The sequence below is a fragment of the Callospermophilus lateralis genome, chromosome 11 (assembly GCF_048772815.1).
Source record: "Callospermophilus lateralis isolate mCalLat2 chromosome 11, mCalLat2.hap1, whole genome shotgun sequence".
NCBI classification, from domain to species: Eukaryota; Metazoa; Chordata; class Mammalia; order Rodentia; family Sciuridae; genus Callospermophilus; species Callospermophilus lateralis.
In genome coordinates, this window is record NC_135315.1 from 35,271,648 (window position 1) to 35,293,367 (window position 21,720).

The window sequence follows — 21,720 nt, forward strand, 5'->3', positions numbered from 1 at the left end:
CTACCTGCCTACGTTCTGTCTCCCAAATTTCAAATGTTGAGATCCTAACCCCCAAGGTAATGTTATTAGGAGGTAGAGCCTTTGGGAGGTAATTAGGTCATGAAGCTAATCATAAGTGGCTTATTCATTGAATGAAATTAAGTGCCATTATAAAAGAAGCTTAGACCTCTTGCTCCCTCCCCCAAGTAAGAATACAGTGAGAAGATGACATCTGTGAACTAGGAAATAGTTCTTCAACAAACACCAAATTTGTTCACTCTTTGATCTAGAACTGTTTAGATTCCAGAACTGAGAGAATTAAATATTTGTTCTTTATAAACCATCCAGTTTATGGTAGTTTGTTATAGCAGCTCAAACAGATTAAGACACTGCCCTTAGCCTGGTTCTTCTAAATCTCTTATTATCCTTTTTCTTGCTTGTGAATCTAGGCTGTTTTTTTCAATTTTTTAAAACATTTTTATTGAAGTATAATTGACATATCACAAAATACACTTAAATAAAATGTACATTTTAATCTGTTTGGCACATATATATATGCCCACTGATTATTTTACCATAATCAAGGTGGTAATGAACATTAAGTTGATTTATGTGTTGGACTATAACTATGATCCTGTTTTTCCTTTTACCAGGCATAATGGAGCACACCTGAAGTCCCAGCAATTTAGGAGGTTTAGGCAGGTGAATCACAAGTTCAAGGCCAGTCTCAGCAACTTAGTGAGAACCTGTTTCAAAATAAAAGAGGATAGGATGTAGCTCAGTGATAGCGTATTTGTGGGTTCAATCCTTAGTACTCCCAAAACAGATAAATAATAACAAAAACCCATTACAGAACACAAACTGTCTCTAGGCTGCAGTAATTGAAAGAAAAAAATTTGAGACAGATGTGGTGGCATACCTATAATTCCAGTTACTTGAGAAGCTGGGGGCAGGAGGATTGAAAGTTTAAGTCCAGGCAATTTAGGGGAGATAAAAGTGTTGATTAAAAAAAAAAAAAAAAGGCTAAGGCTCTAAGGCTCTATCTCAGTGATAAGAGCCCTTGGCTTCAAACCCCAGTACTGCAGTCAATCAACAATTATCAGTTTTTAAAATAAAAATTTGATGGTCATAAGCATGAATATATTTATTTTTATTTTTTGGTGCTGGGGATTGCACCCAGGACCTCATTCATGCTAATAAACAAATGATGTACCATTGAAGTACTCCCCAGCTCACATAGGCATACATTTTTAAAGTTTCTCCATTTTTATTATGAGTGTTAATAGTTTTTTAGGGCTGCCATATTTTTTTTGTCTACAGCATTTTTTATTTGTTCTTTTTAGATATATACATGACAGTAGAATTTATTTTTTAAACATTTATTTTTTAGTTATAGGTGGACACAATATTTTTATTTTATTTTTATATGGTGCTGAGGATCAAACCCAGTGTGTCATGAATGCTAGGTGAGTGCTCTACCTCTGAGCCATAATCCCAGTCTTAGTAGAGTGTATTTTGATATATAATGGATTATAACTTTGCATTCTTGTGGTTGTACGTGATGTAGAGTTACACTGGTCACGTATTCACCTATGAACATAGGAAAGTTATGTCTGCTTCATTCTTTCTTCCTATTCCCATTGCACCACTTCATTTCCCCTTTGTTTAATCCAATGAACTTCTGTTCTTCCCTCCCCCCCTCTATAGCTGCCTTATAACAAAGCAGCACAGATCCGTGGCTTAAGACAACGGGTGTTAATTCTCTTATAGTTCTGATGGCTCTAAATCTAAAATTGAAGTTTCAGCTGGACCATCCATGCTTCCTCTGAAACATATATGGGAAAATCTTTTCTTCCTGCCTTTATCAATCTTTGGTATAGCCCTTGACTAATACCTGCAGCTTTCCAGTCTCTTGTCTCTCTCATCATGTGTGTATGTCTTTTCTTCCTATTATAAAGACACCAGTCATATAAGATTGAGTCCCACCCTAACTACCTCATCTTAATTTAATTATATCTGCAAAGATCTAGTTCCAAATAAGGTTACATTCATAATTAAAATCTATCCTGTGTGTTTTGTGCCTTCACCCAACTGTGGGAAAAAAATTGCATTTGTATTAAACGTGTACAAACTTCTTTCTTGTCATTTCTTTATTTATATGTACATGTTGTATTAGTTATTATAAGTAATCTAGAGATAATTTAAAGTATAGGGACATGATATGCAGAGGTTTTATATACGTACTATATCATTTTAAAGGGACTTGAATGGATTTTGATATCCTTTGGGTTCCTGGAACCAGTCCCATGTGGATACAAAGGGGCAACTGTACTTGAAGATTAGGACTTAAGGATCTTTTACAAGATACAGTTCAACCTATAACAACAATGTTTCAATCATATATATATATATATATATATATATATATCTCATATACTTTTACCTAGATTTATACAATCTTAACATTGTTATCCCAGTTTTGGATTTTTTTTAATATTTATTTTTTAGTTGTAGTTAGACACAATACCTTTGTTTTATTTATTTATTTTTATGTGGTGCTGAGGATTGAACCCAGGGACTCACACACACTAGGCGAGAGCTCTACCACTCAGCCACAACCCCAGCCCCCAGATTTTGGATAGAATATTAGACTGAGATGAAGTTTTCTAAGTATTCCTGAATGATTGCATTCTTACTCTTCAGAGAGATTGTCACTCTCATGAATTTGGTGATCATTCATTCTTCATGCATGGCCTTATATTTTAATAAGTCAATAGATTATTTTATAGTTTGCTTTTTCTGTGAATATTTTAGAATATCCAACTTGAAGAACTTAGTTTCTCTTAAATGCTAAATGATATTTCTTTTCGTGTCCTTATATATCTCAGCTTCCTTTTTTGAAAAACTTTTTTTTAGATGTTGATGGACCTTTATTTTATTCATTTATTGATATGTGGTGCTGAGAATCAAATCCAGTGCCTCATGCGTGTTAGGCAAGAGCTCAACCATTGAGCCACAACCCCAGCTCTCTTAACTTCCTTTTTATCTTGTTAACAAACATTTATCTTTTTTCCAACTTTTAGTGAACATCTTGTATTTTATGCACAGGAATCAGAGTTTCTGAAGGATTGAAGTGAAATTACATACAAGTGGAGTCTTTAGCATACATCTTCATCTTTACTAGATTTGGGCAAATTACTCTCTATGGTTGTTGCATTTATTTATACTCCCATTTACGTTGTATGAGACCCTTTTTCTTTCAGCCTTTGCTAACATGTGGTATTGTCAAACAAAGACATTTTTGCAGATTTGGTTTGGTGTTTTCTTGTTTTTGCAGTACTGAGGATTGATCCCAGTGTTTCACACATACTAGGCAAGTGTTCTTCCACTGAGCTACGTTCTCAGCCCAAATTTCATATCTTTGAAAGATACCACATTGCCATTTTGTATTGCTCTTATTTTGGGGGAATAAGTTAATTTGTATTTAGAAAATCTCAGCTCTAATAATCACTCAGTTATTTCTCTTCTCTCCCTACTTCTACCTGGGTATATTTGTTCTATTTTAGAATAACTTATTTTATCTTTTTTTCTCCTAGACATTTTTAGTCTCTTTTCAAGTGAATCTGGGAGCTATGTTGTACGGGAAGAAATGGAAAGAATGCTCCATGCGGTTGATGGTAAAGTTCCAGAAACACTCAGGAAGTGTTTCTCAGAGGTATATTTAAAGATGTACATTTCATCCCTTCTTGGTGTCGAATTGTTAACTCTTAGTTGTGTAATATCTCTACTCATGATGAATACATGTTTATATTCAGAAAATTCTTGGTGTTTTTAAAACATTTTTTGTTTTTTATTTGTTCTTTTTAGTTGTACATGACAGTAGAATGTATTTGGCATATTATATATATATGGAGTATAACTTCCCATTTTTATGGTTGTATATGATGTGGTGTTACACTGGTTATGTATTCATATATGAACATAAGAAAGTTATGTCTGATTCATTCTGCTGTCTTTCCCATTCCCTCCCCCTCCCCCCACACACTCCCTCTTGTCCAATCTAGTAAACCTCCACTTCCTCCCCCCAATCTATTGTGAGTCCACATCTGCATAATAGGACATTAGGCCTTTGGTTTATTGGAATTGGCTTATTTCACTTAGCATGAGTCTCCAGTTCCATCCATTTACCTGCAAATTCTTGGCTTTTTTTTTTTAAATATTAATTTGTTATATATGACATCAGGTTGCATTACAATTCATATCACACATATAGAGCACAACTTTTCATATCTCTGGTTGTACACAGAGTAGAGTCACATCCTTTGGGTTTTCATACATGTACTTAAGGTAATGATGACCATCGGATTCTACTTCTTTCCTACCCCTGTTCCCCTCCCTTTCCCTCCCTCCCCTTTCCCCTTTGTCCTATCTAAAGTTTATGTAATCCTCCCATTCCCCTCCCCCAAAACAACCACTTAGTATTTTAAAAATAATTGCCTCAACTGTTTATGCCTTTTATGCCTCAACTGCTGTGCTCAAAGGTCCTCGAATCTCATTATATTTGAGATATGCATATATGGGATTGATATATAATATATATATGTACACACACATGCTACATTTGTGAATCTGAAAATTCTCAATTCTACAGTAAAGACAACTGTTTATATTTACATTATAATGAAAAGAACTCCCATATTATTTAACTGACACCCACATACACACAGGATTCTGCAGAACTCTGCAGTGGTGCTTATGTTGTGGGCTACTGCTTTTCATCATGGATATACAGGTATATCATTCATTGGCCTTGAGCCATTCTGTGATATCAAACCATTCTATTTTACTTAGTGGATTTGCATAATGAAATATTTGGATTGAAATTTGTCATCTTTGTTTTCAAAAATAATTTTCATTGTATCTCTAATAGTAGAGAACTGAAGAATAGAGAAGCCAGGCATAATGGTGCATGCCTGTAATCCCAGGGCTCAGGAGACTGAAGCAGGATCACTACTTCTAGGTCAGCCTTGGCAATTTAGCAAGACCCTGTCTCAGAATAAAAAATTAATGAAAGGAGTGGAGTACATATATAACTCAGTGGTAGAGCATTTGCCTAACATAACATGTCCAAGGCCCTGGGTTCAATGTCCCTATCCCTCAAAAAAAGGAAAACTAAAGAGTGAAAACAAACAGTAGAGAATGTGCAACCTTACCACCCTCACCAAAAAAAATTATTTTATTTTTCTTTTCTGAGGTCTGCTATTATGTGAAAAGTCCCTAGAGGTGGTAATGTAAAAACCCTTTTAGAAATTTCTAATCCTTTCATGGATTACTAATGACTACCTTCTTTCTTATGGGTGACTGTTTGACCTACTTTCATTTCTCTAATATGACAGTACTTAATTGGTCTTGCTCTTTTTCAGGGAATTCAGCTTTATGGCGTACTGCAGCCATATACATATACCTGGTTCTAGTATCTCTTTGGACTATCTATTTTAAACTACTTAGCATCTGGTTTGAGTTTCTTCTATGTTGATAGCACCTGGTGATTTCCCTTGTTTACTTTTGAACTCAGTTATGAGTTTTTGGTGGTTGTTATGGTGTTACATTTTATCCAGCATTTCTCTGTGTTAGGTGTATAACACATAGGCCTCCTACATTTTTGGTTCTACCAGATTGACTGGAAGTTGCTATCATAGTATTTCAGTACTTCAGGATAAACTGGGCTATGGTTTCTTTGTCTTATCTGTTTCCCATAATAAAAATTTGCTACTCTAGCCAGAAAAAAAGTAATTTAGTCTTTTCAAATCTAATTTGATTTTACATAAATATGCCAAATACATTACTCTTCTGTTTTTTCAGGAAGAATATATAGTTTTTCATTTAAATACAGTTTATGCATATACTCCCATTTTGTAAATGAAAACTCAATGTGTTTGGTCACCCAGTTCCCTAAAATTAGGCCTTATAGCAGGCGTATGTATTAAGTGATGATTAGTCCTATAGGGAAAAATAAAGTAGAATGAATGGAATAGATGGTGATTGGGAAACAGCAACTGAGTGTTGCCATTTTATATAGGATAGTTAGGAAAGTCTGTCAGAAAAAATAAAATCTAAGCAAATAATTTATAGGAAATGAAAAATAAAATCATGATGATACATGGGGGAATACCTTCCATGAAGAGAATGCACAAAGGCCCTGAGGTTCAAGTATACTTTTGCACATTCAAGAAACAATAACAAAATCAATTGATTGATTTATTAATTGATAGATAGATAGATACTGGGGATTGAACCCAGAGGCACTTAATCACTGAGCTACATCCCCAGCCTTTTTAATATTTTATTTAGAGACAGGGTCTTGATGAGTTGCAAAGGAACGATAGAAAACTATCTAATTGGTTAACATCAATGTACTTCAGGTTATCTTTTTGTGAGGAATAAAGTTGAGGGAACTTAATTGTCATTCAGTTGAAGCTGTTTTGGACGTTTGATTATTTTTCTATCCTGTTTTTTTTTGGGGGGGGGGAGTGATACTGGGGAGTGAACCCAGTGAATCCAGTATGAACCCAGGAGTGCTATATCCCCAGACCTTTTATTTTTTATTTTGAGACAGCGTTTTGCTAAGTTGTTTAGGGCCTCATTAAATCGCTGAGACTGGCCTCAAATTTGCAATCCTCCTGTCTTAACATCCAGAGTCACTGTGAATGGCTTTATGCTGATTCTTTTCAAAGGTCAGATTTGTTTTGTTTCTTGGCACTTTAGTATGAATGGCTCCATTTTGATTTTTCATCTGTTCTTTTGGGGTCTAGCATAAGAGTTTATTCCAAAACAGTGGCCGCATATAATTTTTTTTAACACTGGGTTGGTGTTATTTTTAATGACAAGATTTTTTAAAGAGATTAAAGAAATGCAAGGTTTTGGAAGGCTCATATATGTAATTATTGGAATTATTACATAACCTATGTTTAGTTAAAACCTAACACTGAAGAAGTGGGGTGTAGCTCAATGGTAAAGCACTTGCCTAGCATGTATGTAGTCCTAGGTTTAATCCCCAGGGCCACAGAAAACAACCCAACACTGATAATGTTATCTGATTCAATTTTTTGATATATTTACCTGGTCTAGTTTCTTAATAGTTTGTCTGATGATTGCATCCAGACTCTTGATATCCAAAATAGCATATTTTTCATATCCAGTTTATTTATATTAGAATAAATTATTTGTACCTTCTACAAAAATATACATTTTTTAATGTGGTGCTGAGGATCGAACCCAGGTTCCTGCACATGCTAGGCCAGCAGTCTACCACTGAGCAACAACCTCAGCCCCTGTTGTGTTGTTTTTTTATTCTTAAAGTTAAAAAACGAAACAAAACAAAAAATCTATGAAGAGAAGCACTATTGCTAAAAGAAGGACCTAGCCTCTAAATTAAGTGACAGGAGTCTCAGCTTTGTTTTATGCTTTATTATTGGCCTTGACAGATGAAGTTATAAAGGAAATTCCTTTTAGAGTTGTATTGTTTATTTTTTACTGATTTTTTTTTGGGGGGGGTGTTGGTTTTTTTTTTTTTTTTTAGTTGTAGGTGAACACAATACCTTTATTTATTTTTATGTGGAGCTGAGGATCGAATACAATGCCTTACACATGCTAGGCAAGTGCTCTCTCCCACTGAGCCACAACCCCAGTCCCTTGGTTGTTGATTCTTAAAGTGGAAATTTATATCTGATATCATTTTTCGAAATTTTGGGAGTCTGTTGGTTTAATTGCCATTTCTGGTAAATGGCAGAAGAAAAATGGAGAAGACCAAATATATATTTCACAATATCATAACCATTAAGAAAAAAACTGCTACTTATAATTGAAGAATGCTAGTTTATTTAAGACTTATCCCAGTGTCAGAGATTTTAGCTATAAAAATGTGCATCAGCTTTTAAAATTTATACCGCTAAGCTTCTTTCTAGACAGCTGTGGAGTAATTAAAAATATGGATCTCTCAACATGTTGGCAGTGTCCTCTTGTGTCCCTGCAGCAACTCTGAATGCTGTAGTTTTCCCTTCAGAAAATCAGAACTGTCAGTGTTAACTTGATTGATTGTATTGCACTGACATTAAATGTCCTGAAACTAATAGTCTAAACATATTGCTGTATTTACTAGGATGCTACTGAACAGTGTTTCTATCATATTTCATTTTTAGGTTATTATTTATTTCTATCCTTTAATATTTGTATTAGGATTAGACCTGCTAGGCTCCTAAATGTCTTTCTCTTTGTATTTCCATGTGAGTTTTTTCCTTTTTCTCTTAGAAATATCAAGCCTTCACTAAACTTAGGAGCTCTTGTTCAAGCTAAGGGATTGACTTGGACACCTATGTGATGCTCCTTTTCAGCCTGGTTGCATTGTTTTTTTCCTCTAGAGATTCAGGAATACAAATATTTGGAAAGGAAGCTAAGAAATGGGGATCAGCTTGCTTCTTTTTGTACTCAGGTTGGCTTGTGAATACTTGCCTTCTGGGATCCTGATTGTCTATTCCAGGAGAATTCCTGGATAGTTGTTTTTTAATTTGCAAATGAAACTTAAAACTTAAATGAAAATTAAAACTTAATTCCATACAGATTTAATTAAAATATGCTAATTAAGACAAATTTCAAAGTGCTAAAGAGGGGGGATAAGGCAAGTGAAAAATTGGATTTATTAAACATTGAAAGAAATATAGCCTACTGATTTCAGGATATACCTTAGCAAATAAAATGTGGCTTATTATTGACAATGACTACATCAATGAGTTGATGAAATAATTTGCACTTAGCACATAGATTTTTATGCTGGGGCTGTAGCTCAGAGGCAAAGCACTTGCCTAGCATGCGTGAGGCGTGGGTTCGATCTTCAGCACCACATAAAAATTAACAAATAAAATAAAGGCATTCTGTTTATCCACAGCTATTAAAAAGAAGAAGAAGAAGAAGAATGGCCTCACACATGCTAGGCAAGCACTCTACCACTGAGCCACAATCCCAGCCCAAAGTACAGTTATTTTTAAAAACAGTTTGATTTCCAAGAGTAGGCACCTTGTAGCATTATTTATGTAATTCTTCCTTTGTAGATAGAGTGTCAACTAATTGCAAAGTTTAGGCTGTGTAGGTTTTAAGTAAGATACCCTAAAATTTGACTGAATTTATTTTTATTGTTTTAATTTTAGGGTGAAAAGGTAAACTATGAAAAGTTTAGAAATTGGCTTCTTCTAAACAAAGATGCTTTTACCTTCTCTCGTTGGCTACTGTCTGGAGGTGTATATGTTACCCTCACTGATGATAGTGATACTCCCACTTTCTACCAAACTCTGGCTGGAGTCACACATTGTAAGTAATGGTGTTTCATTGTTTTCTGTTTATCTCTTAATGTAATTACCTGGTAATATTAGAATATGCTTTTGAAAAAAAATTTTTTTGTCAGTGCTCTCCCCCACCCAATATAATAAAATGAAATACTGAAGCATAGTAATCAGCCCTTGACATATTATTATCTTTAAGCTACGTTTGGTTACTTGTGATGCTACAACAAATTACCACAATTCATAAACTAAAACAGGAGACATTTATTCTCTCACAATCTATAGGTGAAAGTCAAGGTATTAACTGGACTGTGTTCCCTCCAAAAGAAGAATCCAGCTGTGCCCTTTCCAGTTTTTGATGACTGTAAGCATTTCTTGGCTTGTGGCAGCACCCCTTCATTCTCTCTTTCACATGGCCACCTTGGGGTGTTTCTCTGTCCTTTCCTCTAATCATTGGATTTAGAGTGGTGCCTAAATGCAGGATTTCACTTTAAGTTCCTTAACTTATTCCATATGCAAAGTTCCTATTTCTAAGTAAGGTCACATCCTGGAGTTGTAGTGGTCGTGAATTTTGGTGAGACTGTTCAGTTCACTACAGAATCCTAATTTTTAATTTCTGTTGTTCTTTTTGGTAGTTTCAAAAGCCTGATTACAGTCTGCTTTTGCTTCTTCCTAGCACTGGAATTCCTTTCCCTTAGCTTCTACCTATTAAATTCTAGTCATCCTGGAAGACTTTACTGGAATTCCTTTCCCTTAGCTTCTACCTATTAAATTCTAGTCATCCTGGAAGACTTTACTGATATACCCCCCTTCCGCCAACATTTCTTTTTCATGAAACCTTTTCTTGCCTTTCTATTAGATATCATCTCTCCTTTCTCTGAATTTTCCTGACTACTTACTTGTACCCTTCACTTTCTTCCTGTAGTAAAAGGATTTGTAGCATTCTGTTCATTCATATATCATCTCTCCTAAATCATAGGATCCTTTCAGGCAGAGTCTATATTATTATTATTATTATTATAATTATTATTATTCCCTTCTCCCAGTGCCAAGTATAAACAAATATATGTTGACCGAGTAAAGAACCTTGGGAGTCAAGTGATATTTGTATCTATTCCTTTGCATGACTTATAATCTTATTACTAATTACACACTAATTACTTTCTCCAATTTTTATTCTATAGTTTTCAGAAGTTGTGAATGATAAATTCTGGCAATAATAGGCACTGAACTTGATTCAAATCGTTTTCAGTTCCCTTGTCTTTTCATTTTATCTATCTATCTATCTATTTATTTAATTTATTATTGCTGTACCAGGAACTGAGCCCAGGGGCTCTTTACCACTGAGCTACATCCCCAACACTTTTATTTTATTTTTTAAATTTTGAGATAGTTTCTCACTAAGTTGCTTAGGACCTTGCTAAATTGTTGAGGCTGTCCTCAAACTTGGAATCCTCCAATCTCAGGCTTTCCAGTCACTATGTTTACAACATGAGCCACCAAGCCGTTAACCTTTGTTTAAGAAACTGATTTACAATTTAAGTTCAGAATTCAAGTTTTTATGGTTTAGTGGATTTAATTTTTAAATCAGGATGTTTACATTTTTCTATAATTACTTGGCATTTAAATACTAAGATTAAATTTCATTTTAAAAAATTTTGCTAAGTATCAACAAGGATTCTTGATAAGTCAATCTTTGAAATCCTTTGTATTAGAGAGGCTGGGTTATAGCTCAGTGGTAGAGCATTTGCCTCACAATGTGAGGCATTGGGTTCCATCCTCAGTACCACATAAAAATAAATAAAATAAATAAAGATATTGTGGCCATCTTTTAAAAAATCTTTTTTAAAAAATCCTTTGTATTAGAGATAGACAAAGTTTGAAATAGGTTAGTACAGTTTATTACGTTCTTTCTTGTCTTCTCCCTGATCCATGGTATTTTGGATTTTTCTTGTAATAATCTATTCCTGTTCATTTTGCTGTTATTTAAGACACTCAGAAGAGACAGACTAAAACTCTAAATATAATTAATTTTTAATCAGCTTTTCACAATTTTAAATGTGTGTATCCCATCCTCTACTATTGTACATGAACAGACCTAGTCAAGCACACAGACTTGTATCTAGCTCTGAGTCCTCTCTTCTGCGTCTGAAGACTCTTGCTAATCTTTGAAATGTCTACATTGTGACTAAATTGCCCACTAGTTCTAGGTTGAACTGTCACCTTTAACACCATTTGTTTGTCCTTGGAAAACAAAATTCTTTCCTGTTTTATTGCCTTTTATCTTAGTTCCTTCTGTTTTTTTAAATTTATTTTTTAGTTGTAGTTGGACACAGTACCTTTATTTCACTTATTTATTTTTATGTGGTGCTGAAGATCGAACCCAGGGTTCCACACGTGCAAGGTGAACGCTCTATCGCTGAGCCACAACCCCAGCCCAGTTCCTTCTATTTTTAAAAAGTATTTTTTAGGGCTCACTGGTAGAGTGCTCACCGAGCATGTGTGAGGCGCTGGGTTCGATCCTCAGCACCACATAAAAATAAATAAATAAAATAAAGGTATAAAAAAAATCACATCAATCTCTTAAAAGGAATAGATTTTAGTTGTAGATGGACACAATAACTTTATTTTTTTATTATCTATATTTTTTATGTGGTGCTGAGGATCAAATCCAGTTTATCACACATGCTAGGCAAGTACTCTGTCACTGAGCCACAGCCTCAGCCCTTGGCTCCTTCTTTAAGTTAACTTTTTCCTTATTTTTTAATTAAAACACTTTTTTTCCCTTTGTAGTTGCTATCTGTCTTGCCTTCAGACTTCAGTAAGGATCATGTAACTCTGTTTTTAGTATCCTACCACATTCCTTTCACTTTATTTGGTTAACCCTTTACATGGTCTTCATGTACCTCTTTAAATATCAAGATCTTGATAGGTGCAGTGGTGGTCACCTGTAATCTGAGATAACAGGCTGAGACAGGAGGATTGGAAGTGCAAAGCCAGCCTCCACAGTTTAGCAATGCCTTGAGAAACTTAGTGTGACCCTGCCCCAAAATAAAAAATTAAAAGGACTAGGTCTATGACTAAGTGGTAGAGCACCCCTGGGTTCAATCCTCAGTACAAAAAAACAAACAAACAACAACAAAAAAAAAACACTATCTATTTATCTATCTTTATCTCCAGGGCTTATTCATGTTTGTGCTCCAAGAAAACCCTGTATGTATTCCTTTGTTGTATTCTACACTAGGTTAAAATGACCAACTTTCACTTCTTTCAGGGTTGAAACTTATTATGTCTTATTCACATTCAGTATCTATAGTTTTTAGTACCATATCAGGCACATTATGTTAATGTTTTTTATTAAATATTTACAGAATATTATGTAATTATTATGTTTACAGAATATTATGTAATTGTTATGACTTTCTAAAATTTTAGGGCTGGGGATGTGGCTCAAACAGTAGCGCGCTTGCCTGGCATACGTGCGCCCCGGGTTTGATCCTCAGCACCACATACAAACAAAGATGTTGTGTCTGCCGAAAACTAAAAAATAAAAAATATTAAAAGTTCTCTCTCTCTCTCTCTCTGTCTCTCTCTCTCAACTGGCTCTTGGTCCTTTAAAAAAAAAAATGTTTTAAAATTTTAGCTGGCAGATAAATGTGTATATTATATGGTATTTGACAATAGCCTTTGTACTTTTTTTCACCAAAAATAGTTTACATGGTGGAGGCTTCTAATTTACCACATGCATATAGAACACTTACTACAGGAGGCACTAAACTCCTACTATATCAATCATCTCATTTAATGCTTGTATCATTTCTGAAGTTCATTTTATATATATTCTACAAATGAGGAAATGAAGGCTCCAAGAAGTTAAAGAAAGTTTCTCAAGCTGTTAGGAGGCAAAATTGGGATGTTTGAACTCCAAAATATACACTTGTTATCATTTTAGGACTTAGAGACAGCTTATTGACATACAGTGGTTTTATTCTTTAATCTTTTATGAGTACCTTGTAGTTGCAGATAAAATGGTTGTCATGTAGTAGTTGTGGTTGTGGTGAGCCATCTTAAGACTGACTTCAGTTGCCCTTGCAGATTCACTTTTCTGATTGCCTTTTTTCTCCACCAAGGACTTACAAATTATTAGTTTTTCATTTATCTTCAATAATGATTTCATTTGATCCAGACAAGACTATTGAATGATTGCCCATTTAGCAACAGTGAAATAATAGAAGTTTTAATATTATCATTTTATTATTAAGGATTAAAATTTATTAAGGATTGTTTTCCTTAATGTTGACCATATTCTGCTATAGAATTCAACTATGTCTGCTTATAATATCTTTCTTGTAAATATGTTTTCAATAAATTAAAATGGTTTTTGGAATTTTCCCAGAATGTTATCATAAGCGTGAATAAGCCTGCTAACTTAAGTGATTTCTTGGAGTAGTAGAATCTAGATTCTGAAGTAAATAGTGTCATATTTTGGTGAATTTTATGGCAAAGTAATTCATTTTTAATATTCTTCATTTTTTACTCAAGAAATTTACATTTCCCCTGTTTTATCATTTATTTTAATTGAAAAAGTATATATTATTATGTTTTCTTCCACATTTTACTTTATAATGTTACAGCCTTCTTTCATTAGAGAAAAAAGCATTTCAGTGATTCTTAGACAATAAACTGCCTAGCAAATCTGTCTCTCTCCTTGATTATCTTATCTATTAGTGATGATGTAAGGCTTGGAGCCATTTTAAGTAGATCTCAGGAGGTCATTGTTTCTAAGAGCAGGTTGTTTCCTCAAAAATATTAAAGAACTGTGTTACCATAAGAAATCACTTGGCTATTATGCCTGCCTTTTTTGATGAGGATCTCTTTCTGGTGTTAAAGAGCTATTTCTGCAACTGGAACCTTCCTTGAGTTGAGAAAAGAAGTTGTGTTTTTCAAGGAGACTGATAAATATAGTTTCCAGACTTAAAAAAAAAAAAAAAAAAAAAAAAAAAACAATATCAGGCTCCTATGGTATTGCCCATACTGCTAAAATTTAAAACTCTTTCCAGGTATGCGAATATTTGAAGTAGATACTTCAGCTTTAAAAAAATGAAAATAAGGGGCTGGAGTTGTAGCTCAGTGGTAGAGCACTTGCCTGACACGTGTAAGGAATTGGGTTCGATCCTTAGCACCACACAAAAATAAATGAATAAAATAAATATACTGTTACAATCTACAACTAAAAAATATTTTTTAAAAAATGAAAGTAAAATTAAATTTTTTTAGTTGTAGTTGGATATTTATTTATTTTTACATGGTGCCTTGCATATGCTAGATGAGCCCTCTACTGCTGAGCCACAACCCCAGCTCCAAAGTAAAATTCTTAAATAGAAGTTTTGGCATATTTTAAAATTGTTTCCCATTCCAAAGTAATTATACCTTTCCGTTATCTCATCAGGAATTTTCAAGGTAGTGTTAGTTATTTGGTTTGTAAAAGAAAAACTATATGATATAGTATATATTTCTATGTGAAACATTTTTTATTTTATCAGTGTTTCTGATGGTCTTGTTTCAAATTTTAAAATGAGCCAGGGCACAGTGGTGCATGCCTGAAATCCCAGCAGACAGGAGGATCTCAAGTTCAAAGTCAACCTCAACAATTTAACAAGGCCCTAAGCAAGTCATTGAGAGCCTGTCTCTCAATAAAATATAAAAAAAGAACTAGAGATGTGGCTCAGTGTTTAAGTGCCCCTGAGTTCAATCCCCAGTACCAAAAAAGTTTTTTTTTAAAATAATTTATCCTATTGATATTTAAAACTGTGAATTAAGCTGGGTATAGTAGTGCATGCCTATAATCCCAACTACTCAGGGGGCTAAGGCAAGAGTAGTGCAAGTTCGAAGCCAGCCTCAGCAATTTATCAAGGTCCTTAGCAATTTGGTAAGATCCTGTCTCAAAAATAAAAGGGCTGGAGATGTAGCTCAGTGGTAAAGTGCCCTTGAGTTTTATCCCCCGTCCTGCTAAATAATCAAATTAATAAGTAAAACTATGAACTAGGATTTTGTGTAATTTGAGAAATCATACATTAGGGTAGATTATAGAATAAAAACATTGGAAATCTCCCTAAATAGCCTGGGTGACAGTTAAATGAAAGTTTGATGATTAGTTATATAAAACATGCAATTATGTATTCTGTTTTTCATTTTTCTCATCTATCTACAATTCTCAATGTTTTTCATCCAAAAAAATGTATTACAATATAAAAAAGTAACAAATATTGCAAATGAAAAACTAAGCTAGTATTAGCAGCAAATTTTAAGCAGACTGGCAAAAATCAAAATTATAGCCTGATGCAATGGCACACTCCTATAATCCCAGCAGCTGGGGGTCGGGGGGTTGAGGCAGGAGGATCACAAGTTCAAAGCCAGCCTCAGCAATTTAGCGAGGCCCTAAGCAAGTCAGTGAGACCCTGACTCTAAAATACTAAAAAGGGTTGGTGATATGGCTCAGTGGTTAAGTGCCTCTGGATTCAATCCCCAAAACAAAAAAAAAATAAAATCAAGATTATAATGGTAATGGTGTTTTAGGATGGTAGCATTAATTGTGATACTGACTTTTTAATACATTTTCTAGGTATTCAATAATAAAATTGCTTTTATAATTAAAGTAAATTCATAAAGCAATTATAAATAAAACAAAGACTTTGGAAGTAGCTTAATTTCTGCAAGGTTGAGACCTTAGTCTGTAGCATAGAGAAAAAGATGTTTGGTTTAGTGGTTGCACTAGGTGTTAATAACAGGTACTAATTTTCTTGCTCCTCTCCAAGGTTAAAGTGGTAAACTGATATAAATAATTAATAGTACAGAAATTTAATATAGCGTAGGTTGATTTTCGTTTTTTTTTTTTGCTTCTTAAAATATTATCTTTAAATTTTGTCATTTCCTTGTTTATAATTGTTTTTAGTAATTAGTGGGTAATTAGTTCCCTATGAATTCCAAAATATAGGATAACTTTATTATCATTTTTTAAAACATTTATTTTTTTAGTTGTAGGTTGACACAATACCTTTATTTTGTTTTATTTTTATGTGGTGCTGAGGATTGAACCCAGTGCCTCACACATGCTAGGCAAGCGCTCTACCTCTGAGCCACAATCGCAGCCCCTTTTATCATTTTGGAATAATTCATTTTCATAGATTTTGTGGATCATTAAGAAGATTCTTTGGGGTAATCAAGTTATGCACTTTCCAGGAGACTGTTCTGTGTAAAATGGAGTCTAAGTGGGGTCCATGTACTTGACCTGAGGTACATATTGTCAAGACCTTTTTTTTTTTTCCTACTATTGCAGATATATATATATATATATATATATATAGATATAGATATAGATATAGATTTAGATATAGATATATAGGAGCTTAACAAATAATTTTTACTTATTCATTAAACATTTATTGATGAAGTGTTAGGATATAACTACGAACAAAACAGACCAAAAACTTGCTCTTGAGGAGCATGTGTTCTAGTTGGGAGAGATAGCAATCAAACAAATAAGCAAAAAGTAAAATTTATCAGATGTTGATAAGTATTAAGGAGAAATGTAAAGCAGAGAGGAAGGATGAAGGAATAATATGAATAAATGGAGTGCAGTTTGTATCATTTGAGAATGTGACATATGAAGAAAGAATAAAGAGTTGTAGTGGTACCAGATACCTTAAGGAAGACTGTTGAAAAGTTCTGAATCAGCGAAGTAGCATGATTCTGTTTATATTTTTCTTTTGAAAAATTTTTATTAGCAATTAAATTAAACCCTTTTCCATGTTTTTCTGAATTGTCTGGCTTGTATTTGTTAATCTGTTTTGTTTTAAATACCTTCTGATTGCATGTATGGATGAACTTAACTCCTTAATAGAGAGGAATAACTGATCTTCCTGTTTCTGTTCTTGCTGCCCATCAGACTAAAGTCCTACGGCAGCTTATATAATCTGACCCTTATAAATCTCTTGACTTCATTCTCTGTTTCTGTTAATTTTCTCTTCCTCACTAACTCTTCTTCAGCCACTCTGGTCTTTCTTTTCCTTATATTTGCCAGTCATGCTCTTTCCTTGAGGACTCTATACTTACTCCTTCAACCTAAAATGTTTTTACTCCATGATTTATCCCTTTGCCACCCTCAGTTCTTAGCCCTCAAATGTAGCCCTTTCACTCAGCACCATCTTCTATAACTACTCTGTTTAAGGCCATGGTATGTTTCTCTCAAGGCCTTATTTAGGTTGATGGTATATCTCTTCATTTATTTAGAACTCCTCCCTGCTCCAGTACTGGGATGAAACTAGGGGTGTTCCATCACTGAGCTACATCTCCAACCTTTTTACTTTTTTTTTGAATTGGGGTCTCACTAAGTTGCCTAGTGTGCCCTTGAATATATGATTCCTCTACCCCAGCTTCCAAGTAGTGTGCACCATCATTCTTGACTATTTATTTAGATTTTAACATTTGTAAAGTTTCCTTATGAAAATCTCACTTATATTGTTTCATTTTGGATATTTATTTATTTGGGGGGGGTTGCTATTTTTGATATGCTTTTTCACTTTTCTATTTATTATGTTATTGATTATATAGGGAAAAACTGATTTTGTATGTTTATTTTGTATACTAGCAGATTTTGAATACAACTGTAATTTATAAATGGATTCTCTTGAGTTTTTAATATGTATTCTGTATACATACAGATTACCTTGCTTCTTGTCTTCCAATATTATGCTTTATACTTTTATGTTTTATTACGTTAGTGACAGTTTCCAGAATCAGGTTAAGTAATAATTGGAGGGAGGGATGTACTGCTTCATTTGATGAAGTAGAAGAAAGACCTTTACTTCCACTGTAATAACATGAAATAACTACAAAAAACAAATAATCATGCTCTTCTTTAAAGCCATTAAAGATGTGTAGATGCAAAGAAATATTAAAAATCAAAGCCAAACTGAATTCCAGGGGGGTGATCAAAGATGTACAATGCTTTCAGTCTGAGGCCAGATGCTGGCAGTAGTCTTTCCGGGGATGAGGAGAAGCCAGCCAACCTTTTTTGAGAAACCTCAGCTTTGAATCTGAAATAAAATCTCAAATGGAAAGATAATTCTCTCCACCCAGTGATTCTCTCATGTGGAAATTTTGTGGAGACTGGAGGCAGGCTAAAAACAAAAAAGAAATCTTATGACAGTAGAAAGGATCAGTGTTGCCCAAGGGTTATTGGGGAGGGAGGGATGAATAGGCAGAAGATAGAAGATTTTTAGAGAAGTGAAATTACTCTCTTTGATATAATGATGGATATATATTATAGGCTTATCCAGACCTATTGAATGAGTAATACCAACAGTGAACTCTAAAGTCCATAAAGTATGGGACTTTGAGTGAAAAATGTGGTAGGTTGTAACAAATATACCATTGTTGTGTGGGGTATTGGTAATCCAGGAGACTATGTAGGGGTGGGAGTATGTGCATATAACAAGTCTTTTTAAAAAGAGAAAGATCTTAAGATCTTGAAGTTTCAGGCAGGGACTTATGATTTTGAAGTCTCAGCTCTTCAAAGTCTTTGAGTGTGATGGCTCCATGGTTCTGAAGCCTTGTTGTTTTGTGGTTTCTCACACTCTTGAAGTCTTGAAGTCTCCAATTTCAAAGTCTAATACAAGGATTGCCAACATTTTCTTAAAGAGGCAAATAGTAAATATTTCAGGTTTTGTGAATCATTGGACTCTGTTGCATTTACTCATTTCTCCATTGCAACACATTAGCAACCAAAAAAATATGTAAATAAATCGGGTGGTTGTGTTCTAATAAAACTTTATTTTCATAAATAGATGTGCAGCCCTCATGCTATGATAGTAATATTGTAGCTTCAGAAAGCAGCGCTTTTAGGAATATCCTCAATAGAAACTGTACTCACTTTCAAATCATTTAAACCAGAGGTAAACTGATTTTAAAGCTATAACCAAATTCCTGCTAAGATAAATGATGTCACCTCTACAGAAGTACGAGGACATTTCTTGTTTTCTTTTTGCAAAACCAATTTCTATCTGATGTCATTTTCTTCTTTCTGAAAAAAATGTCCTTTAATATTCTTTTTGGTGTAGTTCTGTTTATGATGAATTCTTGGCATCATTTGTCCAAAAATGTCTTTGTGTTGTTTTTATTTTGAAGAATACTTTCATAGATAGATATATATAATTTCAGGCTTTTTTTTTTTTTCAGAACTGCCCCCTTTATGTGATTCCCTTATTATTTTTTAAATTTTTCTTGATGGACCTTTATTTTATTCATTTGTTTATATGCAATGCTGAGACTTAACCCAATGCTTCATACATGCTAGGCAAGTGCTCTACCACTGAGCCACAACCCCAGCCCCTGATTTCTCCTCCTTTTTTCAACTTTTTTTTTTTTTTGGTTATACATGGACACAGTATCTTTATTTTGTTTATTTATTTATGTGATGCTGAGGATTGAACCCAGTGCCTCACATGTGTGAGGCAAGCACTCTTCCACTGAGCCACACCCCCAGCCCTGATTCCCTTATTTTTAAAGAGAAATTTATTCTCCAGTTTGTAATATGTAATATATTTTCCTCCTATCTTGGTGCCTTTAAGATTTCTCACTGCCCCTCCCTCCTTCTCTTTCTGCTGTGCTGGCAAGCAAGCCCAGGGCCAGTGTGTGGTAGGCAAGTACTCTACACTGAGCTACATCCCTAGCCCCAGTATTTTCTCTTTTTCAGCAATTTGATTGGTGTACTTGGATCTGGGGGATCTTTTTTTACCAAATTGATTTCTTGTTTGATACTGGGCATTGAATGCAGGAATACTCTATTACTGAGCTATATCCCCAATCCTTTTTTTTATTTTGAGACAGGGTCTTGCTTCATTGCCCAGGCTGGCCTTGAACTTGCAATACTCTTGCCTCAGCTTCTGAGTCACTGAGATTACAGACATGCTCATCATGTTTTACCAAACTTAGAAGATTTTTCACTATTATTATTTCATATATTTTCTGAGACCCCAGTTGCACATGTGTTTGATATTGACTTATTAGTCACTAAAGTTCTAACAATTTTTTTAGCCTTTTTCTCTTTACGCTTCTATTTGAATAGTTTCTATTGACCAGTGTTCAAGTTCACTGATCTCTCTAGTTTCTAATCTGCTAGTAAGATCTCTAGTGAATATTTTAAAATTTTAAAATGTTTTTTCATCTTTAGTGTCTTTTTTCTTCAGTATATCCATGTTTTTTTAAATTCTTGAGATATTTCTAATAGATATTTTGAAGCCCTGTCTTGTCTGTTAATTTCACCATCTGTTATTTCTTGTATTTTTTTCTATTGACTAATTTTTATCCTGAATTTGGGTCACATTTTTCTACTTCTTTTCTGTTTTCTTTCAGTGCTAGACATTATAACGTTGTGTGGTGTCTCCTAGCCCTCTATGAGCTCTGAGAATTTTTCAGCTTACAATTTCTCAGGATTTGTTCTAGCCCAGCCTCAATGAGTTTTACTCTGTGAATATACAGGATAGTGTTCTGCCAAAATTCAGCAAGACACCTGTGAAGATTTTCTGTGCTGTTTCTTTATATAACTCTTTCCTCACTAGTACTTAAACCCTTCAAGTGCCAGCTATCTCAAACTCCCTGAATATTCTCAACTGAACTATATGAAACCTATTTGGTTTTTCATCCCTTGTTAAAGTCTAGAAATGACTACAGATCAAAAGCCAGGGTAGTAGAAACTCTCACTTTATGAGGAATTATAGTCCTGCACTGTTTATTCTTTAATTTCTAGAAATAGTTGTTATATATTTTGTACAGTTTTCTAGTTTATGTCAGGAGAGCAAATTTGGCCATAAAAGAACATTTCCCACATTAACATTTTAATAGGATCACGTTCACTGCCACGTTTAGTTGACAATTAATATCTTACATGTTTTCTAGATTTTGCTTTTAATTCTTTGGAAGGGAAAAAACACATAAGTTGTAACCCTGGTTGAGCTAATCTGGATTTTTAACATGTCTTTTGATGAGTGAAGGGAGATAGATATTCATGTTCATGCTTTCATGATTTTTGTGAAACCTCCTCCACCTCCTGTCATTTACTGACTTTGTTACTTTTGTTATCATATTTTATATATATATATATATATATATTTTCCCTTTGTTCAACAAGTATTGAATATATAAGTCAGTCAGCCTATTGACAGGATGAATAGACATGGGTCCTCCTGTTATGATGTTTATAGTTTTACAGGAGAAAAGATAAACATTGAAACTTTAAATCTAAGGTACAGGTTGATAATGAAAATGAAAACAGATTAAAAAGTGTGAGACATCCAAAAAAAAAAAAAGAAAGACTTAGTCGTATAATATTTTACATGTTGTGTTGGATTTA

The 21,720-nt window shown here is 34.0% G+C and overlaps 1 protein-coding gene across 3 annotated transcripts in view; it reads left to right on the forward strand.

The window, feature by feature from the left end:
* Usp32 (ubiquitin specific peptidase 32) overlaps positions 1 to 21,720 on the forward strand; it is a 173,567-nt gene that overhangs the window by 73,968 nt on the left and 77,879 nt on the right. For all 3 annotated transcript variants that reach the window (XM_076870083.1, XM_076870086.1, XM_076870084.1), the window contains exons 4-5: positions 3,576 to 3,694; positions 9,180 to 9,339. In XM_076870083.1, the coding sequence (XP_076726198.1) occupies positions 3,576 to 3,694; positions 9,180 to 9,339 (279 nt within the window). The remainder of the gene's footprint in view (positions 1 to 3,575; positions 3,695 to 9,179; positions 9,340 to 21,720) is intronic.